This window comes from Medicago truncatula, chromosome 3, assembly GCF_003473485.1.
Source record: "Medicago truncatula cultivar Jemalong A17 chromosome 3, MtrunA17r5.0-ANR, whole genome shotgun sequence".
NCBI classification, from domain to species: Eukaryota; Viridiplantae; Streptophyta; class Magnoliopsida; order Fabales; family Fabaceae; genus Medicago; species Medicago truncatula.
This window is the reverse complement of record NC_053044.1, coordinates 677638-705037: the sequence shown is the minus strand read 5'-3', so window position 1 is coordinate 705037 and position 27400 is coordinate 677638. Positions and strand designations below refer to the sequence as shown.

General features: G+C 32.7%; 1 protein-coding gene, 1 long non-coding RNA gene and 1 pseudogene across 4 annotated transcripts; 2 read left to right on the top strand and 1 right to left on the bottom strand.

The window, feature by feature from the left end:
* Window positions 1-4443: 4443 nt before the first annotated feature.
* LOC112420481 (putative F-box protein At3g16210) lies at window positions 4444-5057 on the top strand (annotated as a pseudogene).
* Window positions 5058-5759: 702 nt separating this feature from the next.
* On the top strand, window positions 5760-6965 carry LOC120579671 (uncharacterized). The gene is made up of 2 exons (XR_005645410.1): window positions 5760-6129; window positions 6595-6965. It is a non-coding gene; the product is annotated as an uncharacterized lncRNA (long non-coding RNA).
* A 9347-nt stretch (window positions 6966-16312) lies between these two features.
* On the bottom strand, window positions 16313-26352 carry LOC25488459 (protein FAR1-RELATED SEQUENCE 2). Of its 3 annotated transcripts, none has more exons than XM_039832393.1 (5): window positions 26195-26352; window positions 25024-25151; window positions 23296-23723; window positions 22812-23025; window positions 16313-16586 (listed from the first exon to the last, which is right to left on the bottom strand). In XM_039832393.1, exons 2-4 carry the CDS (start codon window positions 25082-25084, stop codon window positions 22825-22827), a joined length of 690 nt encoding a protein of 229 aa, XP_039688327.1. In that variant the 5' UTR covers window positions 25085-25151; window positions 26195-26352; the 3' UTR covers window positions 16313-16586; window positions 22812-22824. The 3 variants fall into 3 exon arrangements, with proteins under 3 accessions (XP_039688327.1, XP_013458769.1, XP_024633927.1); XM_013603315.3 differs by lacking the exon at window positions 16313-16586 and adding an exon at window positions 21431-21770; XM_024778159.2 differs by lacking the exon at window positions 16313-16586 and adding an exon at window positions 21857-22073.
* Window positions 26353-27400: the final 1048 nt, after the last annotated feature.

Below are 27400 nucleotides of genomic sequence, written 5' to 3'. Positions count from 1 at the left end.
GGTCAGAAAGTTAGATCAGAATGTTGCTCGAAGATCAGAATGTTCAGAAGCAACCAAGTTCAGAAGCAACCTAGTTCAGAAGGTTGTTCAGAAGCAACCAAGTTCAGAAGCAACCTAGTTCAGAAGGTTGTTCAGAAGCAACCAAGTTCAGAAGCAACCTAGTTCAGAAGGTTGTTCAGAAGCAACCAGTTCAGAAGCAACCTAGTTCAGAAGGTTGTTCAGAAGCAACCTAGTTCAGAAGGTTGTTCAGAAGCAACCTAGTTCAGAAGGTTGTTCTTATACAAGCCAAGAATCTCAAGAACTGTGATCAAGGTCATGCAAGGCACATGTGACATGAATATATGTCCAGGAAAGTACATTTGCATGGATCAATCAAGCAATAAAGGCATATACAAGAGTTATGTCAAAGAAGGCATTCAATGTTCATTTAAGACTATGAACATTGATGTACTAGGAATATTTCACAAAGGAATATCATCCTAGATGTTATCATCACTGCTCTTCATTATTGTTTCACTATTAGGATTTGATTACATCAAATGATAGTCTTACAAATCATCCTAAGTGAAACAGATGGAACATTCTGATGATCAGAATGTTCAAGCTCAGCTCATGCTTACTTTATGAACAGTATAGTAGGTGAAAAGCAAAAAGCAAAAGCAAAGCAAATCTGTCATCTTCAACAAGAGATAGACACGTCTGAGAGTTGGTACTGAACAAGGACAACACAATCTCTCAAAGCATGGGCATGAAGATGCAGAATCCCACTAAATCCTCCTGCACCGGTTCCAAGACAAAATCTGGGAAAGGAACATTCTGATGTATGAAGAAAAGTCCATACATTGGTTATTGTCCAGAAATTCATATGAAAAGCATATGCATAGCCCAGAACTTCATGTGTTCATTCATACATGATGAACCCAGATGAAGAACGTGATGAACCCAGATGAAGATCATCATGAACACAACAACATTCTGATGTTCATCAGAGATCAGAATGTTTGCCCAGAATTTCAAGTTAAAGCTTGTGGGACCCAGGACACATGGCATAACACCATTGAACACCCTACAACGGCTATATGAGCCCAAGGACTCTATAAATAGAGGGCTTGGCCTTAGCAAAACTTGCACCATTGCAAAGCATACAAGAAAACAACTCTGATTTTGTTTGAAGCTTTTGCAAACTGAAATTGATCAATCTCTAAGTCTTTCATCAACTTAGTGCAAATCAATACTCTTGTTATCTGTAGGATAACCTCTTCTTCTTCTTTCATTGTTTGTTTTACAAACACCCAACTTCCATACAAATTGTAACAAAGTCTCATCTAGCTTTTAGAGGTCCTAAAGTGTTAGGTTGAGCAAAGGTTGTAAAAGTCTAAGTGGTTAACTTAGCAAGAAGGTGCAAGCCTGCTGAGGCTTAGAGAATACAGGAGTGTAATTGTTCAGGTGAACAAGATTGTAAGGTGCAGGACTTGAGAGGTTATCTCAAGCATCTTAGTGGAAACTCTCACAGGATTGTGGGGAGTGGACTAGCCCACATTGGGTGAACCACTATAACTCTTTGTGTGTTCTTTCTTTCTTCTCTATACTCTTTTATTTACAGTATACACAACACACACTTACACTTATACTTTATTAAGCAATTTTGTTTATGAACTTCAGAACATTCTGAAGTCAGAAAGTTAACATAATTCCAAGTAAACAACTTGAGAATCATTTTTAAGTTTCAGGATAATTTTTAAAGGGTCACAATTCAAACCCCCCCTTCCTTGTGACTATTTTATCTACTTCAATAACACATATCAAGAGCAAAAGAGTAGAGCATTATTTCCATTAAGGAACATGAAATAGGTCCTAAATTTATATTATATAGATTTATTGTTTAGAGACAAAGTTATGCAATTTAAAGATCAAATTGTATTTGTACCAAAAAAAGAAGAAGATCAAATTACATTATTTTTCATTGCTACTTTATTTATACAACTATTAAGTTTCCTATTATAAGTCAAACCTCTGCATGTACATATCAGTTTGGCTACTTTATACAACCATTAACCTTCTTGTTATTCATATATTTAAAGATAATATTCATGTGAAAAATGTATCACTATCATACTATATATATGTTTGAGAGGGATACAGTTTGGTAGCAACATAATTGGGGATTTTCCCAATAGGGACCTGTTGTGTTTCATTTTCCTTTGAAAAAAGTGTGAGATATGTATATCTACCCACGAGACAAATAAAGTGTGATACATATATATACCATCCGATCATTGTTATAATTAAAAATTTAAATTTTAGATTCATTTAATAAATAAATTTAGCTAAAATGTTAATTTTTGTTTATTATAGTGACCGGATAGTATATATTCAAGAGAGTACGTGCTAATTAATAATTAAGTTAGTTCGTCCTCAATAAAAAAAAAGACGTGTTATTTAAACAATCATTTTTGTTGACAGATTCAATGAAGTTTGGATTTTTGGCTTTTCAATGGAGTATCTTGTTTTCCACGGTGGGAGGGACCTGAACACACCTTTGTTGGGGATAGAAGCTAAACTAAAACATACTGAGTTTGTTGATTATTTGTACAAGTTTAGCTCTCTGATCATGATTATCTTTACTTCGGTACTTAGTCAGATTTAGGTTGTTTAAATAAATCAAGTAATCGGTCACTTAATTTAATTTGGACACATGAAGAATCATGAGGAGGCTTTTTTGCTATTCAGTGACTTATTCGGTCCACCTCATTAACGTCCTCCATATTTTTACACAAGAGTGGGTTCAATTATTAGTCATGCCTAGGAAAGGTTTTCAATTCCAATTATATGAACTTCTTTCAACAACAAAAAAAGTCCAATTATATGAACTATGATAAATTAATTAAGTGTATAATTATTCTCTCAAAAAAATTTAATATAATTAATTTTACCTAAAAGAAAAAGAAAACTAAAGTAAACTAAACATTTGGTTTTCTATGTTAGCTTAAAGTTTGTTAGTTGGGATAAATAGTTTGTTCAATATGGTGTTAATCTTATCGTTTCCTCTATTTTATATTAGTCTCATCTTTTATACTAAGTATAACTATCTCAACTGAAAATGGAACTTAGAGAAGTAGAATTGACCTAGACTTTGTACATAGAAAAGTGGGAGAATTCATTGAGATACCACCATATATTCTATCATAAATGTTCCAACAAAATTAGAACAAGCTCTTACTTTTGCAAATCTAAATGGACCGTCGAAAATGTATATGGTTAAAAAACTAAACAAAATTGATGTATTAGGTTAAAATTTGAATCAAATGCATCTGACTTGTGTGACTTTTTTTTAACCTATATTTGAGATGGAGGGACGAGTACTATTTATTAACTCCCTCCGCAAATATAGTTTATTATTTATTTGAAGAATATATATAAGAAAATAACATAAATATAGAACATAAATATAGTTATAATTATTGACACTAGTGGAACGTGATCGTACATCCACATTTTTACCGCGCTTAACTATATATATATATCTATATTTGTGTATATTTGTGTGTGCGAGCGTGTACGCAGGCGCGCGCGTGCGTTCAAGATCAAATATTATTTGACAAATAAGATAAGTTCATTTTATAGTGTTTAAGGTTGTTCACATTTCAATGAAATTTAATTAATTATTCAAAAAAAAATTGAAACTTAATTAATTTTTTAATTTATAATTAAAATAATATTATAAAAGGATATATTTCTCATGCTGAATTTTGCAGGCTGCCTACAACCGAACACGGAAAACACTGTTGACTACCTATCCAAAAAATTGCAGCAGCATAACCATTTCTCCTGCTCAAATCCATATTTACTGACACATGAAAACCTCTTTCTACTTCTAAATTGACTGAACTCTTCAAGGGAAAGCCATAGCCTCTTGTTCACAGTTTTGTCTTCTTTGTTGTTCTGTCTAGAGATATATAGTAGCTAAATCCATAGACACTATATTGGGCTGCAACTCATGTTTCAACAAGAGCTTGACAGAACTTGTGTTGAACTTTCCTTATCGCAAATACTTGAATTATGTCATGAACTTGGAAGTGATTTATATTTCAAATTTGCTTATATTTTTTAAAACGGGGAGTGATTTTGTGTGGGAACATAGAAGGTTAGATTTAAATGAAAGATTTGAGTTTGATAGATCATCAATTATTTTGATTTCATTGTGATTTATATATCTAAAAATGAATAAATAAAAAAAAAAAAAAAAGAAGAAGAAGTATTTAATAAATATTTAAAAATTGATATAAGAATCATGAGCGTGTAGACCACACCACCGTTAGGAAATAAACCCCACCATATTCTCAAACCTTTAAACAAAAAAACAACCGTTGTTGTTGTTGTTCTGCTGCATTGAATGACCCTCAAATATACCATTGGGAACTCAAACCCTAGTTTTGTAGAGAAATGGCGGATGGTAGAAGCGATGGGGAGGAAGACCCAAACGACATCATCGTCCATACGGCTGGAACCATAACATCTCCGCCACCACTTCCCACTCTTCTCTTCGATGTCCTCCCTGAGATTCTCGGTAGGTTTCCCATCAAATTACCAACTTCGATGCCTCTGTAAGTTTTTTTATTCTCTTATTGCTGATCCAACATTCGCAAAGAAGCACCTTCAATTATCAACTAAGCGCCACAACCTCATGATAACCTCTTGGAACAACTTGGCTGAGTTAGTTGAGTATGATTCTCCAATCCCCTCGATTTTATCAACTTCTACCGTTGTTACACATACACAACTTTACCCTCCTAATATTCTTACAATTTGAGGTAACTTTGTGGACGTAATGTGCTCTTGCGATGGCATCTTTTGCTGAATGCTAAAAGCTGGTTCTTATTTGTTGTGGAATCCTTCCGTTAGAAAGTATAAGTTACTCCCTCCTTTGGAGAATCACATATGGACATCACTAAGCTTTGGATATGATCATTTCATTGATAAAGATAAGGTTGTTGTTGTTTCTTCAGAAAAAGAGGTTTGTGTTAATACTTTGGGGGATGATTATTGGACAAGAATAGAGGGCATCCCACATTATTTCAATTCTCCAAACCCTGCAGTTCTAAAATCAGCGCACTATATGTTTTGTGAAGATCAGATTCTTTCAACACTTGCTCTTTTGATTATCATAGTATCATATACTTCACATGTGTATAAAGAATTCACAACATTTAGCTTTCTAAAACTTATAGTGAGTTTGAAATGTAGTTATATGCCTCATTTTCATTTTTTTTTTTCTTTCTAGTTCTGAGAATTAGAAGAATGCTGCGTATATTTGAGTATTTTCCTAGACAGGTAAAAGGTGAGGTTGTTAACAGAATGTCAACATGTTTATCCTTATATATGAGTGCTTGGGTATGTGGCTTAGTGCTCATCCTAGTCGACTGCTCTATAGGGCTTCCCACCATACATGTTAGTCATCAATTTTCTAAAGAAATTAACATGTTATTATTCTCGTGGTAACTTTATGTGTTGTTAGTGCTAAATTAATCATATTGTACATTAAGTTTTATATTTTGTACAGGATTTCTCAGCAAGTGATCTTGTACAGGATTTCTTGTGTGGGACAATTAAGATCACACGATCTTACGATTTGAATCGAGATTTTGATAACCTTGATAGTCAGTGGCGGGTGCACATATAGTTCAGGGGATACATTTGCCAACCCTCAAATTTTAATTTTTTCACATATATCCTTATGTTTTTTGCACTTTGAACCTGCTCATATTTTTTTTTTGCACCAGCTGCACTATACCCAAACCACTTTCACTTTACTCACTTACACATTTTATCCTCTCTCTAACTATGGTTCTCCTAACTTAGAGAACCTCTGTTCCTCCGCTACCACCACTCCGGCGGCAGCACCACCAAACTCCGCCGCGCCCACAACCCAACCCTTCCACCTTCAGTCTCGCAAAACTACCCTCCAACCATCTACAGTCTCGGATTCTCGATTGAGTTCTCTCTCTATCTCAAAAATTTGTTGCAACGCGCGAACCACCACTTTCTCCGCCTTATTTCGTCGTCCTCTGTCGTCGTGCAACCACAAAGGGACATTCAAAAGCCTTCAAAGACATTGAATCTACCACCAAGGTAATCAATTATAAATCTTTGGTTTAGGGTTTTTAAATTTGGGATTTTTTTACATAACTTCAATTGTGATAAATTGTTTGATTGAATATGCAATTGAGGGTCCTAATGATATGTTTGTGTTGTTAAATTGATTGGAGAATTGGTTGTGACAATGTGAACTGAGAATTGGAATGTGTATCTCCTTTCTTGCGATGCTAGTTCTTTTGTTATTTTCTCAATCTTTTGAATTATTTGGAATGATAGGTTTCTTTCATTTGTTGAATCAACTAATATTATAATAATTAGTAAATCAAATATAGTTTGGTCACTGTTTCTATCACATTGTTTTTAACTTCTATTAATACTTCCATAGTAAGAAATAAAACTGTTCAATCACAGTACTGTGATAATGTTTTTAACTTTTGTTCATATTTTTATATCATGCTCATTGAATCTTAAAGTTTGTTATTGTGTTGGTTGTTGTAGGAGTTATGCAGAATTTTTTAAAAAGATCAAGACCATCCCATGAGCAAGGATCTAGTTCTCAACATGTTTCATGTAATTTAGAAGAGTTACCATCAGATCCGGGAAAGCGGCCTAAAATGTCAACATACCATCCAAATGATCAAGAGATAATACGCCGAGCATATCTACAAAAAGGACCATGCCAACCTAATCAACATAATTTTCCTCAAAGAAAGATTGGAAATTCAATGAGAAGATTTTGTCCCTCTTGGTTTAATGAATTTGGTAATTGGTTAGAGTATAGTATCGAAAAAGACGCCGCATTCTGTTTGTGTTGTTATCTATTTAGACCTGATTTTGGAAAACAAGCTGGTGGTGATACATTTATAACAGAGGGATTCACAAGTTGGAATAAAAAAACCACACTCTCATCACATGTTGGAGCAGGCCCTAATTCTACTCACAATATTGCTTGGAAGAAATGTGGAGATTTGATGAAACAAGATCAACATATTGAAGGTTTGATGTCTAAGCATTCTCAAACAACTCGTAACTTGTACCTGTAACACCCCGTTTTCCCAATATCAAAATTTCTTTAAAAACATAACATTTATCAGAGTAAACATCAAACAACGGGATATCACATATAACGTAAATCCAACAGTTAAATAATAATTTAACCAATATCTTAAACATTGCAGCGGAAAGTCATAAACATAATTCATGAAACGTTTTGGCACGCAGGCCCAACAAGTATCTCAAAAGAGTTTATCAAAACAGAAATTATCATAGCAGTTCACGTAAAAGAATGAAGCATGTTATAGCATTAACCCCATCCCGTTACGTATCAGAGCGATCTAGACGACACAGTGAAGGCAAGGCCACTCACGACGGCAACTGCACACTAAGCACGATCACCTGCAAGTTACCCATACGAAGGGCAACATTTTCAAGCAGATGGGGTGAGATTTCATAATAAAATAACATTAATCAGTGTAATCGTGAATCATAAATTAACATCATAATCATTCCATTATTAACTTTGCATAAATGCTAAACAGTTATCACATAATCATATATCCAATTATTATCAACGACATAACATAATCAATAAACACTTATCACTTAATCACGTATTCATTCATTATCAACAAGGCATCTTAATCATGACAATGTGACAATGCTCTTAGACTCCTTATATGCATGTGGTACCAATCGTCATCATAAGTATTAATATACTTTAATCGTGCGGAGGACAAAGCTCCTATAAAACGTGCGGAGGACAAAGCTCCTAATATTCGTGGTGAGGACTAAGCTCAATGAGATGCTATGCATGGACACATATGAACAAAACATCGTAATCAACTTATCAATATGCATCCAATAATTTGGAGCTAAACTTCATCATATACTTATGCACTTAGTTAAATAACGGAAGCAGCATAAACAGGTCACATAACAAGATGATATCATTATATCAATAGCACATAAATTGTATCATTATCAAATCTTCATATCTTGCATAAATGTACATTACATTAGCTCATGTTCAATTAATATTATCATGACTTAAACAACTCTATAGACTGCATTTAACGACATCACTAGGTCTCATTACTAGTTAGGGGTTCACTCTTGATCAACAAGTGCGACACAGATCGCACAACACACAAACAAGTTCATTCTGGTTGTACTCGCGAGGCGAAAGTACTTACTCGCCATGGCGAGTACCACTCAACTCCCAAATTAAGGTTGTTCTGGGTTCCCTCTGATCCTACATTCATTCCTAATCAATACTAGGTATGTTCAGGCACTCAAAGGCACTCAAGGTCCAACTAAAAAGGTCGAAACACGAAATCTAACATACACTCTGCCTTAGCTCGCTATGGCGAGTAAGGTGGCTCGCAGTGGCGAGCTGCATCACACAACTCGCGAGGCGAAGGGAAGGGCTCGCGTGGCGAGCGATGAAGTTCATCACTCGCGAGGCGAGGATCATCACTCGCCAAGGCGAGCGATGAACAGAAGCTCGGGCAGACTACGGTTTTTCTCAAAAATCCATCATTCAACATGTTTCAAAGCTTGGTTTTGATTCCAGAATTCATCCTAAACATATTCTAAGGTTAAAGGACGGTTCTTTCATCAATCTAAACAAGTTTTACCGTTTGATCATCAATCTTTAGGGTTTTGACCTAATTCCAAAACTTTTCTAAATCAATCCTAACTTTGTCAATTAATCATCAGAATTACAGCAATCAACGTTATTGAATTATTAGTCTCACCCTTACCTTGTTTGAAGAAAATCGCAGCACTTTTCCTTGGTTTCTCTCGACTTGGCTTTTTCTCCCTTTTTCTCCAAAACAGTCGTACGTACAATGTTTTTCTAAAACTAGGTCTAACCTTTATATACCTCTTCTTAATTACTTATCTTATCTCACTTTCTCCCCTAAAACTATCTAAAATATCAAAACAGCCCTCAACTAAATATTTTATATTATTTTCAAATCTTTATTTTATTTAACAATAAAATAATTCTCATATCCTTATCAAATCTTCCAAAACTCATAACTTATCACGTCATCGATCAAATCATCAAAACATACCAAAATCATGCATATATTATATAATTATAATATAATCACCTAAACTCGATTAAATAAACAATTAAACGAAAGTGGGCGTTACAGTACCGAAGGTGGTTGACGGCCTCACTTGATTGTATTCGACTTCTATTGAAGCAAGGATTGCCCTTTCGTGGTCATGATGAAAAAATAGAATCTTCTAATCAAGGAAACTTCCTTGAATTGTTTAGATGGTTTGCTAAGAGAAAAAAGAAAGTAAAGCGAGTTGTATTAGAAAATGCTCCTGAACGAGCCTTTTGAAGTTAGCAATGATTTTGCCCGTTTCCACATCAACCGTTGAACGAGCCTTTTCTGCTATGAAGATTGTGAAGTCTAGATTGCGTAATCGAATGGGAGATGATTGGATGAATGATTGTCTCGTGACTTATATTGAGAGAGATGTGGCGGACAAAATTGATGATGAGTTGATTATTCAACGATTTCAGAAGATGGCACCGCGTAGGGGACATTTGTAAAGAATGGATGAAGTTTTTTGAGTACATTGTAAATTGAATACAATGTAATATTTTGGATATATATTATTATATTTATTATAAATTAAAGTTTAAAATTTTGAACCTCCTGACCCTGGGTCCTGGCAACGCCACTGTTGATAGTATGCACAAATTCAAATTGACAATAAACATTAAAGTTTTTATGTTTTAGCTTTTGTTTGTGATAGTGGGTAACAGTCTACAAGATAACTGATTATTCTTGTTGAATGATTAATGTGAAAATGAAAGTTTTGAATATTTTGGTATTTTATTTGCGAGGGTTTTAAAGTTGTGAAAATGATATTATTGAATTCTTACACACACGTAACACATTGTACAATTCATAACATTGGTGAAATGACGTGGATATGATTGATATAGTGCCTGAGATTGTAGTGAATTTTGTTTCCACATGTGTTGCCTTATATTGTCTCAATATTTTAATTTTTGTGTGCACCTCAAGCTTCAAAATAGACTTATAACTTCGTAGTTGAAATGTCTCTTTTTCAGGTTGGTCGTGTTTGTTCATTTCAATAGAAGGGTAATTCACTAGCTGGCTTAATTGCTTAGGTTCATTTTCTGGTCTGGAGCGTTGCTGAAGATGGCTGTTAAAAAGGATTATAGTTTTAGGGCCGTGGAATTTTAAGTTCATTTTGATTATTTATTATGTAGTAAAACTAGATGGGGTGAAAAAACTATAGGTTCTTAATAGACAGGCTAAACTTGTCTCTGGTTTTATTATTATATGTTGTTTGGAAGAAAATACAATCTTCAAAGTCTAATATATTTGACTTGTATGTTTCACTGTGTTATTCTAGTCTAATGTGTTAGTACATCAATTGTAACAAACTTGTAGTTCCAGCACACTGCAATGACAATTTGAATTCAGACATATATACTTGAATTTTTCGGTACATTCTGTGTTCCATGCATCCAGACTATAAAATCCGAATTGAATTTTTTCATACTCTCTCAGCCGAGTAGTGTCCAAACATTTTGCAAAAAAAAATATTTCACCCAATGCATCCAATGCTATAAATCGTTGCACCATGAACCATCACAAGACAAACCAAAAATACATATAAACAAACCATATCAAAAGATAGTGTTTTTTTGCTTCCTTTTATAGCATATTGGGAATCTGTGCGTATTATCAAATGACTTTAACTTAGTTTATGCCTAAAAGTGAAAAGCTATGTGATAGCTAGTAATCTATTTTTTATTTTTTTAACTCTTCTGCTTAAATTCTGCCTTGCTTTCGATCAACTCGGTTCTAGTTGCTGGTCTGCTTCTGCGGACTGTCTTTTTGTTTTGTGGATCTGGTCATTCTGGTGTAGCAGGTTTTTGAATGGTTGGTGTGGCCTATTGTTTCTGGTTTGGAGTTGTTGGTTATTTTTTCTTTGCCATTGATAGTGGTCTGCTATTGTTAAGGCATGTTTGTGGTGTTGCTTATCATTTTGGTGCCAATCCTTAATTGCAAGCAATATCAACTTTTGTCTCTGTTATTCAATTGGACAAAAAGGACATTTGGTATGCACTGACTTGGACACCCTTTTCTTGAACTCAATGTTTGATGAATGCAGCCATACAAGATGCCTAATAGTGCAAACTTTATTCTTCTGCTTCATTCCCACTTCATCTATTCAATCTTAAACTTTTGATATCATTACATCAAGTTACATCTTAGAAAAGTACTCTTAGGGCATTTTATATCTTATCATCAATGCATCTTTTTATATTGTATCTATTATTATCAGTTTTAATGTCTCAATGTTTGTGTCCGGTGTCTATGTCGGTACTTCATAGAGTGTAGTGAACCACTTGTTCTTTAGTAGTCGTTTGTGAAAACCCAATCATAGGAATGGCGTTTGTCTCATTATTAACCAACCTGTTGCTAACGAACATACCGTGTAAAACCAAATTGAGATGAGGTGTTCTGAAAGTGTACTATCAGACAACATAATATGTGTTGTTTTTTTTGTCAAAATATGAAGTTGTGTCGAGGGTGGAAGAGATTTATAAATCAAGAAGTGTTTGTAAATTTTCAAGTGTTTTATTCAGGAAGAACTTATATACCATAACAATCTTTATCAGTATTGAAATGTTCTATTTCAAGTGTTATATTCTCGAAGCACTTATAAAAAGTTTCACTCACACTAACTTAAATTTTTTATTTTTTTTTGTTACACATTGGTAGATTATACATAAATTTGTTGTAAATTATTGGTAACATCAGAGGTGCACCACCTCCCATAATCTATATTATTGACGTCCTCGTGATGATAGCTTAGTTGGTATGGACGATGTATAGTATATGTAAGGTCTGGAGTTCAAAACCCCGGCCACCACCAAAAAATCTTTGTTATTGACGCCAAATTCTTTTTATCATTTATAAATACAAAAATTAAATTCTCATAAAAATAAAACTTCAATTTCATACAAAAAAAGTGTTTGTTTACAAATACAATAAAAAAAGTTATTACTTAAACTAATTTATTTATTTTTCAACTAAACAAATTTTAAAATAATATCTACTTTAAACAATATACAAAGCACACGATATATATTCTTAAAATTACTTGATATTAAATTTATCAAGATTTTTTTGTTATGATTTCATAAAAAACTTAATGAAATAATATTGTTTACGGCAATAAAATTATAAGGATAAATTTAGTATTGTATATATTATGTTTTTTAATGAAATAGAATTTGGATTTTTTCTATTTACACCCCATGTTTTTCTGGTTACACCTAAATTTTCTTAAAAGTTTTTTATAATACCAAAATTGCCCTTTTATATAAATTTTCTTAAAACCCTAATTTTATTCATTGTGAGTTTCACCCTCTTTCACCCCACAATCGATCAAACAATTTGATGTTCAATATCAATCTCCATGAAAATTAAAGAGTGAATCAAAATATTTTTCATCCATACTCAATTGGATATAAGTAAGTGAATTTCTTCTTCTATTTGCTAGTTTCAATTTTTTTCCTTCAACTGCACTGATGCACTGTACATTACGGTTTTAATTTACATTGGCAATGTTAACTTAAATTCAGTTTAAGTAGGTTCATGTAAACCTACTTAAATTGAGTTTACATGAACCTACTTAAACTGAGTTAACATGAACCTACTTAAACTGAGTTTACATGAACATACTTAAACTGAGTTTACATGAACCTACTTAAACTGAGTTTACATGACCTACTTAAATTTAAATTGAGTGTACATGACCTACCTTACATAAACTGAGTTTACATGAACCTACTTAAATTAAGTTTACATGAACCTACTTAAACTGAGTTTACATGTGCATACTTAAACTGAGATGACGTATAATCATTGAATAAGATTGAACTTTTAGATGTACACTTAAACTAAGTTTGCATGATCTACTTAAACTAAGTTTACATGACCTACTTAAACTTAGTTTACATGAACCTACTTAAACTGAGTTTAAGTTGGTACACTTACTTAAATTTAGTTTACATGAACTCAGTTTACATGACATACTTAAACTCAGTTTACATGAACTTACTTAAACTGAGATTAAGTATATACACTTAAACTCAGTTTATATGACCTACTTCAACTTAATTTTAGATTAAATTTTATGAAAGGGTAATCTTATCATTTTGGAGTGCAACCATGATTAACTAGGGTGCAACTAGAAAAACTCTAGAATTTGTATAAATTTATGCTTTTTGTACTTTTCTTTTCTTATAATACTTTTTGTTTTACTTAGTATTTAAGTTTCTTTAATGAAACTTAGTATATAAGTAAGTGTATTACTTAGTATATAAGAAATTTTTTCTTACAATACTTTTTGTTTTAAGTACTATATATACATGTGTTCATTTGCACAAGAATTAAGATAACAAAAAACGAGTGTTCTTAGGGAACAGGGTGTTCATTTTGCAAGAATATGGAAGATACTCACAAACCAATCAGCGAGGGCTGTGATCAAAGCCTAACATCACCACCACCCTCACTTTCATCTGATTATTCCCTTTGCACCCAGCCATTACCCACTCTTAATGCTTTACATTTTCTAAGAGTGTTTTTGGATAGGGGAATGTTTTGAGGGAATGTATTGTTTTGAGGGAATTCAGATACTTTGGGGTGAATTCCATTGTTTGGGTAATAATTTGAAGCATTTTCAAAATGATGGAAATTTATGAAGTATTTTGTTCAAGTTAAATTTAGAGAATTTCAAATGACATCTAAAAACTAAGAATTTCAAATTTTTTCATTGTTGCATATTGACCCCAATAATTTTCCAAAAAATTGCATATTGGTCCCTCAAATTTTTCAAAGATTATAATTTGACCCCTCAATTTTTTGAAATTTACATTTTGACCCCTAATTTCAATTTTCAAATTTGGCCCAAAAAAAATAAAATTTATAAAAGTTGTCCAAAAATGATGACAATGAATTTTTTTATTACTTCATCCAAACAAAAGAATTGAGAAATGAAAGTAATTTAATTGAATCATTTAAATTGACTAGAATTTTACATTCTTTAAAATTTCTCAATTACCTCATCCAAACACACTCTAAGTTTCTAAACAAGAGTGTTTATAATTCAAGGTTTTGTGGCCCAGAAGTCTCCGCTGAGAGTTTAATATTGCCTTGGTCTTAATGCTAGGATTTAGATGCAGTGCTATGTCACTTGAGCATGAGATTTAATTACAACCTATATGTTGTTCTAGTTGTATGTTACATCATTGTTCATTGTTAACTAATGGTCAATGAAATCTGCAGAATTTTGATTTTGATTTGTTTGTTAAGAGATTTTGTCCTTTTCATTTTATCTGTTTGAGAGATGGTTTGTGTTTTGATTTTCTAAGACTGGAATATTTGGATTTAGATGTTATGCGAAGTACATAGTATGTTTGACGTTAAAATGCTTAAGCTACACGGGATTCTGAATATGCACATTCTAATCGTCACCCATTTTTCAAAGTAAAATGTGTTTAAGTTCGATAAGATTAGGAGTTTGCTTCTGTATATAATTACGCACATCTCTCATATTTAATCTGTAAGACAACAGAAAGTTATATAATATCCTAGTAGAGTGTTGCTTAAGCTTATGTCTAATTCGACGACGTTATGTAACTTGCTCAACAAGTCTTTCTGTTATTAGTTAGTGACTCATCCTATATATAGTGCCCTGACTATCCATGGTAACCAAGTCAGAATATTTTTAATCAATGCAAGAATGAGTTCTTATCTTCCCTCTAAATTAAAGAATGTTATCATACGAATTTTCATTCTGTTCAACAACCCATTGATCATTTGTGAGATTTGATCATCTTTGGGGATATAGATTTTAAGCTTTGAATTTTAATTAATTAACTGATTCACTTTTACTTGCAGCAATTGCATTTATTCCAATATTACTGTTATATTTCAACCTTCAGAACACTTATTCATTTTAATTCAAAATATAGAATAGACTAATTGTTTATGTGACTTTTGTTGTATCCTTTATTTTTGGGTACTATGTCAAGGTAAGTTATGCTCCAAACTTGTTGTAATCTCTTTCTTGATGAGCAAATGCAGATCACTATAAGGACAAAGCATAGTTGTATTTTGTATGGTTCTTGACATAAAATTTGCTTTTTGTGGTTATAATAAAATTTGAAAAATTTGTAGATTTAAGAAATCATTAGTAGCTAGGTTGGGAGGGAGAGCTCCTCATGGTAGCGCATGGTGTCTGGTGTGCGTGGGGGGCTGGTTTAGGTGATGGAAATTGGTTTGACGATAACTCACGATAGGTTATGGGTAATGGGCGTGGTACTTCTTTTTGGTATGATAATTGGGTAGGCAACGTGCCTTTAAAGGTCAGGTTTCCTAGACTTTTTGACTTGACGGTGGATAGAGGCATTGGTGGTGGATATGGCGACTAGAGGGTGGGGAAGGGGAAAGGCTTGGAGATGGAGGAGACGCCTTTTAGCGTGAGAGGAGGAGAATGTGAGGGAGTGTGCTGTTTTGTTATGTAACATTGTTTTGCAGGATAATTGTAATGATTATTGGAAGTGGCTTCCTGATCCTAGTTATGGCTATTCGGTCCATGGTGCGTATCATTACCTTACGGCGCCTGATGAGCCTATTGATAGGGGGTCCATCATTGATGTTTGGCACAAGTATGTTTCTTCAAAGGTATCATTGTTCGTGTGGCATCTATTGCGCAACAGACTTCTATGAAGGATAACTTAATGTGGCGGCGAGTTCTTCAGGTTGCAGACAACGTGTGTGCAGGTGGTTGTGCCCAAGCAGAAACCGCAACACACCTCTTCTTCAGCTGTGACATTTTTGGAGGTGTCTAGCATTTGGTTTGGCAATGGTTAGGCATCTCTTTGGTATCAGCAGGAACGCTTGATGAGAATTTTATTCAGTTTGGTCAAATTGTAAGATTGTCGTGATCTACTCATTCTTTCTTCAAAGTAATCTGGCTAGCTTATGTTTGGGTTCTCTGAAAGGAAAGGAATCATCGAGTGTTCAACAATACACCCTCGGCACTCACTATTATCTAAAATAAAGAGAGGAGAATATAATCTAGATAATATTTGTTGTTGTCTTATTTCATTTCATTATCATTATTTTAGAGTGCAAATATATAACTCAAAAGTTCTTGAAATTATAAAAAGAAAAAGAAATCAATTTATTGGGTGGCAAGAAAATAACTAAAAGACAACTTTTGGAATATTATAGCATATCATTTGTATTCTCTCTTGGGTCTGACACACTAAATGAAGAATCATGTGAGCACATGAAATTTTCGCCACCATACCGGAACACATTTACACACTCCTCGATCCACACAGTTTGCTCTCAAACCAGCGGAGCACATATATTGTGGACAATCAGATTCTTTAATACATTGATAAATCCCTTTAATAATAAAAAAAAAAAAAAAAAAAGGAATGAAAAGTGTAACTAAAATGAGATACTATATTGTGTATGAAGTAAAGAAGAAAATTTTAAATGGTTAAAAATGACTTACGTTGGGTCTGCATTGCAACCATAAATAGGGAAATAAAAATAACCATACTATAAATGAAATTAACACTTTTAGTCATATTTCCCTCTTTTGTTTATAATATATGTATTTATCACTTTATAATTTATAAAACTCATCCTCTTTTTAACATTATAAATACTAAAAAAAAAAATATCCTTTAAGTATATTCATGTGTTATGTTTGTCCCTTAAGCATACTAAAAAAAGAGGTCACGCAAACAAATTCTTCTTAATATCATATTTATTACAAAATTCGTCTATCTATTTATAACATATTAATATATTAGTTTCGTGATCCAATGAGCGACAACATTTATAATATATTAACAAATATTAATAAATAAATACGTTAATTTGTTCGACTTCCATCCTTTTTTCCCTGTAGTTTATTTTTCGATCTAATGAATATATATACCATCTGAAAAATTTAACACAACACGTCATCTTCAAGTTTTCACTTGAAATGATAATAACTTAATTACTTCCCCTCTTTTACATTTCTTCTTTCTTTCTCAAATAATTTATTTATTAATTGCATTTTTTTATTTTTGAGGAAACAATTTAGTTTTCCTTGATGGATGGTGGAATGCAATGTAACGATCTAAGATAGGCCCATTATAATAATATAAGTCCAAGTTATAGTCATCCTAGTTTCCTGCTCTGTAGAGCTTCCCTCCATACATGTTAGTCATCAATTTTCTAAACAATTTAACATTTTATTAATTTCTTGGCAATTTTATGTGTTGTTAGTGCTGAAATAATCATATAGGACATTCATTTTTCAGTTTCCAATTATGGGTTACCATTACCACTCAGTTCATTTTAATGTAGATTCAATAGCACATCCTTAGAGTAAGAGTCCTTGATACCTTTATTTTTCAGAAAGAGCCACCTGAGCTCCAAACCAATTCTAAGTCATATCCTATGGCCATCAATTCTACATGTAGACGGTTGGAAAAAACATTTAGAAGATGTTATGCACCAGGTTCATCATTATCTTCAAAAACATCTTCATAAGTAAAATCTAGCATGATAATTCCATAAGTAATTTTTAATTCTTGAGTTTGGATTCAGTTGATATAAAATAATACTTTCACTTAGCATTTTCAAACGGTGAAACATCTCGGAGAATGAATGTTTTGATCCTACTCCAGTATTATTTTATGTAAAGTATATTGGGCAGCGAAGCGACTTATGTTTTCCATGAGGGATTTGATTGAACCCCATTTTAGATAGATGTCATTGTAAAACTAGATTTGTTAGATGAGTAATCTATGTATGAGCAATTAGTTCTTCATAAGGATATTTCTAACCATGTTTAACATTATTTCGACACACTCACAAAAATAATTTTATGTATGTGTTCAAATATTTTTATTTGGTGTTGTGCCTAAGTATTTCTTATTTCTTATAAGAGTAATACTATTTTATGATAACTTTTGACTCAATTTTTATTTTTTTTCTTTTTATTGGTCAAAAAGAATAGAGAGAGTAAGAATGCAATGCAAATATAACAAAAAAAAGTGTTCAAAAATTATACTTTTTTTTTTTTTTGAAGGATAAAAATTATACTTTTAAAATTGACATGAGAAGCTCTAAAAGAAGGAGGTAAAATAATAGTTATTTTGGTCTTTGAATGTAAATCGTGTGATCACAATAGTCTCTCAATGAAGTTGGTTGTTTATGATTCCAAGACTAGTACTTTGAATATTCCTGAGTTTCAAAATAATTATAGACAAATATGCCGAAATTAACGTCTACATTGATATCAACTTAAGTAGGTATTCAACTACAACATATAAATAAATGGTTAGTTTTTGTTTGTGTAATTTATTTTATGCTTCCTTTGATTCTTGGTGACTTGTTGGATCATTGTTAATCAATGGTTGTTAGTGAGTAGTGAGCCTTGGTCCAGTATCCGATGCCGAGGTCCCCAGAGGTTTTTTAACCTTCACTAAAGCTAGCTAATTTTGGATTTGGTGAAAGTTGTCGTAGAGAACAAGATGAAGAGAGAAGATAGGAACGTACGGAGGAAAGAGGACAATGATGATGACATTTAGTAAAGAGGAATTATTAATTACTAGTCTGAATTGATGCACTTGGTTCAAGCTTCCAACCGCTTCTTTTTGACTATCTCTATTAACATTATATTGATGTGATAATTAAGTTTTATAGGCTTTGAGTTTCTTATATATTATGTTAGTGTTTCTTTTGCTACTTCCTTTTTAATGTTCAAATTAAGAACATCTAGGGGCTGAGTCAAAGTTGTTTGAAATTTTGGCTTTATGATCTGCAGCATACCCTATACTAATTACTTGGACAGAGAGCAACAGCTGTACCATGCAATACATTACTTACATACTGTTTCTAGAGTATCTATCTATATCTTAGTCCAAATTGAGAGCAGTGCTTGAAATAACCCATGTTTAATTATATTTATAAACAATTATTATTAGTTATGATTATCAATGATGGTGTTGTACTGGAGTGAATGTCATGGTGTTACTAACAGAGCCATGTAAATTTAGTTCGCTATCCAATTGTAATGCTTATGATAAAAAGTTTTAGGGTTTAATATATTTTTAGTCCTTCTAAATCATAAACTTCTAAGTTTAGCCTCAATTAAATTTTAATGATAATTTTAGTTCTCCATAATATTCAAGTCTTTTTTTTTTTTTTTGTGGTGGCTGGAGCTTGAACTCCGGACCTTGCATATTTTATGTATTGTCCATACCAACTGATCAGTTAAGTTCACAAAAACCCATAATATTCAAGTCTATATGAATAGTAAAAAGCTTTTTACAAAAATTTGATAGTTCCTATAAAATGCAAATAAAGATTAAAAGAGAATACTTTTTCTTTTTTTTAAGGAATCAACTATTTTTGTCAAAAGTTTTAAGGGATAAAATCAAAAGATTGTGATTTTGTATGGACTACGTAAAGTCTAACCCAACCAATAATATCTAAATTATAAGATTGAACACATTCATCTAAGTTCAATCTCATAATTTGCAATTTGTTTGAGTTTAGTGGTGTTTATCATTTTGTATATATATATACTAAAACACACATATAAATGATTGAACACATTCATCTAAGTTCAATCTCATAATTCACACGTTTATTTTCAATATTTTTGTTTTTTTAAAATATAATCATACATTTTAATTGTATTTATTTATTTGTTTTTCAGTTTTATCTATCATTAAACTTCAGTTTAAACTATATTAAACTGAGCATAGGTTTTATCAAATTTAATAAATATTTTTTTTAGGAAGGTTAACTTAGTTGGTAAGGAGTTGAGTTATATTTCAAATAGGTCATTTGATGTTAATATTTGGTTATGAAGATATTATAATGTTTGTTCACTACTCAAACTTCTTAATGTTTGCTTCAAACCTTGCACAATGGACTAAACTGGATATGTTATATAGTACTATTGTGATGTCATTTCTTAAAAAGAATATTCAATATTCAATTTTATCACATATGTAGGTTTGAATATTAGTGGTTAATAAGTTTTAGCAATTAGGTGCATTTTGAATATATTAGATGTTTTATAGTGAATCTATACTATGTTGCTTGTTGCTTTCGAATTCGACAATGTCATTCACTTTTGTTCATGTTTCTGTTTAATGCCACCTTATAGTTCTCTTATTGAGTTTCAGTTTTTCCTATAAGTAAATCACAGATTAGTTGTGTTCTTTTTGTGCCTTGTGTATGGATTTTTGTTATGCGGTGGAAGAACATGAAGGACAAAGCATAGAAAAAATTTGTAATGTAAAGAAAGTAAAATGATCATTGATGATATTCATTGCTCAGAATAAAACGTTTCAAACAAAACTAGTGTGAAAATCTAACTAAGTCGTTAATTCGTTTTTGTTGTAAGAAGTCATCAGAATGTTGGCACAGGCGTTTGAAATGGGATTATGACTGAATCACTTTGTTTTGCATTGACAGATATTTGTTCTAAATGGATAGGATAAACTTCTCTCTGACTTTATTATTGTATGTTGTTTTTCTTGATGGAACCTAGATAAGTTATGGGATTATGAAGCAAATTTAAATTGATAATTTGAGGATTTTTTTTAATTGCAAAATGCATTTGGATGTTGTATTTTTCTTGCAAAAATATATTTAGGGCCTGATAGTTTAAGGTTATTAAAAACCCATTTTTGATGTTTTATTCGTGTTTGTGTATAAGGTTTTTCAAAATGCACCCCAAAGTAAGTTACTTATTTTCTCCTCATTTGAGATGCTTTTAGTGATAATAGAAATATTGAATCCATTGAGTTGTTTTCTAAAACAGATTGGAAAAACTCAAGTTTCTCATTGTAAAAAGAAATGCAAATAATTTATAAACAAAGACATTAGTCAGCTTATAAAACGGGTTTGTAAGGGCTAATTATGTCCAATAAAAAAACAATAATAATAACTTCTTGAGGGCTTTCTCCTAAGCTGATTGAAAAACAATTTATTTATTGTTTTAATGAGTTTATTTGTTCATTTGTTTCGGTTAAACCTTATTTTCTAAAAGATTCTTGGTCATCTACTTTCTCTAAAATCAGTGGTCATTTAACCTATCATTTATGAATCAAAAATTTGGACTAACTTGGTTGTTCAAACTACCGCATATAGAAAAAATGATAGGTTTAATGGTATCTTTCATCTTAGTAAAAATGATAGGGTAAAAATTATAGAAAAAGATGAATAGGTTTGGTAAATTTCAACAAATATATTCTAATAACATCAATGTCCTGTGCAGTAAATTTAAAACTATATTCTAATAACATCAATGTCCTGTGCAGTAATTTTAAAACTAAGCATGTCATAAATTTATATAATATACATTTTTTTCTGTAACACAAAAACTAATACAAGATTACATCTCAACTTGGGGGTAAAGAATTGTCCAATTAATGTGCCCCTGTCAAAATGCCATAACATGTCTGTTATCTTTTATATGACAAGTTATCCAACTCTACTTTCCAAGGTGGTACATCCTTTGAACATAACATTTTAGGACAAGTTAGTGATCACACCACGCCGTGCATTCTGCATAACAAGTTAAATCTGCATGAATTTCATGTTCACAGTAATAACCAAAACAATAAAAGCTTGAGCAATACGTTTCAATTATTTACAAAGTTTAGGGTTCATAACCTTAAATGAACTAGACTACTGAATGTGCTAAAATAGATCGATTATAGGTTCAGCATAATTATGTACCTTACAAAGTTTAATCTTTAAAGATACATAACCAAGATTTTGTCTTGCATTAAATAAATGAATCAAGTTTGAAAAGAAGCTAACAAGTACAAAATGTTAGACAAATGACATGCATATATACCCAGTAACCTGAAATAAAAATCATTACTTCAGTCCTCAAGTAATAACAGGCATTAACATACAGAATTATGAAACGGAAATCAACTATGGAGTTGGTTCCTCCAAAGTGACTTCTCATTTTATAAATATTTCAACCATCGATAAGAAAATCAACTGTTGACATTCTAACACATCAAGTGCTATTGACATGTGGACAGCAGACAGAGGCGGAAAACAAAAAATTCACCATTCCAAGCCTCCATACGCTATAACACGCCATGGTCCTACCATCCTACCCAAATTGGCCATTGTAGTTGTCAAAAAAACCAACACTGCAATCTTCCATAGCCGATATTTGATGACTTGGTCACTTAAATACGACCAACTTCAGACATAATTAACCAATGCAAGGATGCATGTATACAATTATAGACTGAAAATTCTTAGGTTTGTATATTGGGTCACTCATCCTTACAAAATCAGTTTGTACAGTGAGGGCTCACATACTTCATAAACACTACACAGGTCATATCTCTAAGAAAAGTGGGACTAAATCGACCCCTTCAAACCCAACACAATAAAGGTGTTGGAGGCTGCAATGAAGGCAACCCAAATGGCGCAATTAGGCGACTAGGGGCGGACCGCAATTAGGCGGAATTTCCAACAAAAACTATTAAAACTTCATCATATCTTTAGAGTTTAGGGTGAAAAAGATTTTTTTTTTTGTGTATATATATAACTATTAAATAAAAGAGTATAAATACTCACACATAATGCAGGGCTACGTCTGGTGCAAAAGCTCTTCTATGGATTCATATTCTTTAAGATTATCAAGTATGTGATGAATTCTTGCAGACAGCTTGTCACTGTGCTCTTCAACAATATTCATATAACACTTTAACTGTTCTTGATATGTTACACACAACCGTTTTTTAATCCGAAGTTCTACTGTTAGTTCCTGAATTTTCTTATCCTTCTCATCCTAAAACAAAAACAATCAAGAAAATGTTAACAAAAGCATCATTTTGTTTTACGAAACCAGGGATGTTATGTAATATAACAGTAAAAATAACAACCAAATCTTTTTCTCACTAAGAGGAGTTAAAACAGGGCTGCCATATAGAACAATCAAAAACAATAATATTAGCTTCTTTTTACCGGGGCAAATACGTTCTATCCACCAAAAAAATATAGAAATGAAGAAAGTTTGCCAAAGATTGAATTTACAGTTAAATAAGAATTATGGATTCACCATTGTTTGGCGTGCTTCACGTGGAGAGACGACTAGTGGATGATTATGATCTTTTACAAACTTTGTTATCATCCATTTTCCGGACTGATCATACTTGATATGAATCATCGCCTTACAACCTTCCCTAGTGCTGGCCCTTGGTTTACGAACTGGACCAAGTTTCCCTTGTATGCTAACACAATGGCCCTCCTTATTACATCCAAACCTGCGGGCGAGAATCCTACCATCTCTTTCTGAGCGCCGACAAGACATCACACGCATGACAAATCCTACATGTCGGGCATATTCATCATAAAATATCTTAGCAGCATCTTCGGATACAAATTCCATGCCTTCATATGGTTCCTTAACAGCATTGTCATGATCAGAGATACCCAACTCTCTCCCAGAATAACTCTTTGCTGATCTACACCCATCATTCGGTTCCACTGACACAAAATAATTTATCTTTTGAACACATCAAAAAGTTTCATGCGAAAATAAGTTATGCATGGCATGATGACATAACGTCTGGAGAAAAAATTTAAATTCAAAGAATTCTGCTGTTTAGCTGCAGAGAAACAAAGAAATCAAGAAACCTATAGTTATTAGAGGCTCTAAAGGGTTTTTCTCCCTAGGACGGTGATGTCTCTTTGAGACAGACTACTGGTTTCTTAGGGTTTTTGTCGTGGTTCTTGTATGAGGTATTGAAAGGATGTTTGCTAAAAGGGGTATTCCTTAACTAGAAGCTCTTTCCCACCTGCATCGCCTTTTCCTTCATTCAACTATCGAATAAAAAATTCATTCTATTCAGGATCCTAATCCCCTTCATAATTTTCATTTCATCAAGGGTCCAAATCACCCTCATAATATTAATTCATTTTGGAATATAAATGATAGGAAAACAATTTACTTCTATTCATCTTTCTCAGTTTCCCGAATTCCAAGTTGAAAAGTTTGGTCTTGAGTCTTGCATGCTCTGTTGGAAATCCTATTTTTGGTTCTTATTTGTTCTAATCAGAGGAGGTTTCTTCATGATAACGACCAATTCGAAACCTGAAGCTCCTATATATCTTTTGTTTCGAAAGCAATGCAGTACAAAGCAAGATCAATGCCAAAGACAAGTTGTGACTTAGTGGATACATATTTTCTGATATACATGGGAAATCTAACTACGGCTCAAAAAATTTTGCCAAATTAATTTTACAATATAGGTCCATTGCAATCTCAAGGAAGAATCTGTTTGGTGTTTATAGAGAAGCCTGGGTATGACCTGCCAGCCTAGAGCAGTTTCTTGTGACGTAATTTAAAGGTTTTGGAAGGAAAAGAAGGTCAAAATCAGAACTTTACGACATAGAGAATTTGTTATTCACCAGGGCACATAGCTACAGCACATTGTAGGATTAAGCTTTGTAAAAATATAAACCCCACAAACACAACTAGACAACAGAGAAACCTAGTAGCACGCAACAAATTAAAAGTAACTCCGACTTTCCACTGTTTTTAGCATCGCTTAAGACTTTTTTCATTGTAAGTAATCAAATTTTGAGCTAAAATCTTAAGCAAATTACTAAGCTTGAAACAGTCTCCATCAAAAGTTATATTATGTAAGACCAGACTTAAGCCATAAACAGAATGCAGGAATTCAAACTTAAACAGATGCATTAGCTTTAATCATTCAAAATTTCAAAATGAATTCAAGCTGCAAACTTTCATATGTTTCTCGATGTATCTGAACTTCGTACTTACCCAAATTACCATCCCCGGAAACTTCTGCCCCGTCACTTCGATCAACTAATCTGGATTCCATGTTGCATAAATAACAAAGTACAGTATCAGCAAACCACGGAAAAAGATGCAGCCTTGCTGAATAGATCCTGTCCACAAGTAAAAGATTTTTATAAAAACAATGAAATTCCCAACTTTGCTTTCAATAAAAGAATGCACTTTTATATAGGGAAATAAAAACCGATAATGAACATACTCATATATGAAGATATTAAGACCCTCTAATTCTTCATGACATGAAAATGGCAACACAGTTCAAATTAGGCTCTGTTTGTATAAGAGCTTAATATGCTATAAGCACTTATCATATAAATGCTTATATATAAGCTATTAACAAAAGATAAAATAAAGTCAAACTATTTTTATAAGATATCCTAGAGAGCTTAAACAACTTATGGACATGTCATAAGCTGTTTCTATTAGCTCTCACAAACAGTCTCACAAGTCCATAATCTAGTATAACAACAACCAAGCCTTACCCCACTAAGTGGGGTCGGCTACATGGATCAAACACTGCCATAATGTTCTATCATATATAATATCCCTATCCAACTCATTAATCTGTAAATACATCTTGATGGTTTCTCTTACAGTTTTTCTAGGTCTTCCTTTGCCTCTAGTGATTTCACTACTCTCCCTCTGGTCAACTCTGCTTACTACAGAATCTACAAATTTTCTCTCTACATGCCCAAACCACCTAAGCTAAGTTTCTACTATCTTTTCTATGATTGGAGCTACTGCTACTCCAACTCTATCTCTCTCTTTAATTCTATCATGTCTAGTCTTATCATAAATCGAACACAACATGATCATCTCCACCAAACTTATTTTACTCGCGTGGCTCTTAATCTAGTAGATAAGCTCAAATAGACCCTTCTTTGTTTACTTTCTCAGAATCACAATCAGTCACAGAATTCAAATCAAAAGTTCAGAATTTTACCTCCATTAAACAATAACCCGAACTATGCAACCCAATACCAAGGGTTTAAACAATTACACAAAAAAAATCATAATGAAGCTCAAAACCCACCAAACAAACGAAGTTTACCATCAAAAAATATAAAAAATAAAATAATTTTTTTGTAATAACAATAATAATGTTGAATATATTTGAGGGAGTTGAGTAACGAACCGATTTCAGAGAAACAAATCAACGCGAGAGAGAGTGTAAGGTTTGAATGGGGAGTTTCATGTTTCAATCTTCAATGTGTTGTTGGGTTTTCCTTTTGCTTTTTCGCACTTGGTTCTACTTCTAGGATGTAAAAACAAAACCACAAAACTTAGGTACAATTATAAAATTTTCTACCCTCTTTTAGATAAAAATTTCATTACTACACTATTTTTAAAAAAAAAATTAAAACTTCCCTATTTTTTCGGACCCAAGAACACTACTTTTAAAACCTAAATAATATTTATACAACTATTTTATAACAATTCTTTCTTTCATATTCATATTATAATTTTACTTTATTTCTTTAATACTTTGGTTTTCGTGTCAATACATAATTTTCTTTGTAAAAATATGATTGTAAAAAATGTTGGACTTATTCTTGATGGACCTGTTCTTCATTAAAATTAGTTTTAATTAATAGTGGCTATTTTCTCTCTGTGTAGTTAATAACGTGACCTATTTTTCAGGTCCTTATTTTTTGGTTAGTTAGGCTGCTAGTGGGTAACATGACTTTTATTCTTGTAAAGGCTATTTAAGCCATGCTTTTTCTTTGAATAAAACATGAAATGATTTCATCTCTCAGCAAATATTGAGTTTATATTTTAGTGTGTGAACACAAGTTTGAACAAAGTGGTATCAGAGCCTCACCACGAGGCCTAATCCAGAGAGTGAGAAAAATGTCCAATGAAGGACAAAACTTGTTGAGTATTCCTAAGTTTGATGGGGATTACGATCACTAGAGTATGCTGATGGAGAATTTACTTCGTTCCAAGGAGTGGTGGCATCTAATTGATCCCGGATACGTCGAGTTGGGCGCAGGTGTAGTGGAGAATGATGCAGAGAAGAAGGCAAGAGCAGATCTGAAACTGAAAGATCTGAAAGTCAAAAATTATCTATTCGCAGCCATAGATAAGAGCATCCTGAAGACAATCCTGTAGAAAGACACATCTGCACAACTTTGGGAATCAATGAGAAGGAAATATCAAGGAAGTAAGAGGGTACAAAGAGCCCAATTGCAAGCTCTCAGAAGAGAATTTGAGATCCTGGAAATGAAAGAAGGAGAAACCATTGTCGAATATTTCTCCAGAGTCATGACGGTGGCAAACAACATGCGCAACAATGGAGAGGCAATGCAAGATATTCAAATTGTGGAGAAAATTCTACGAA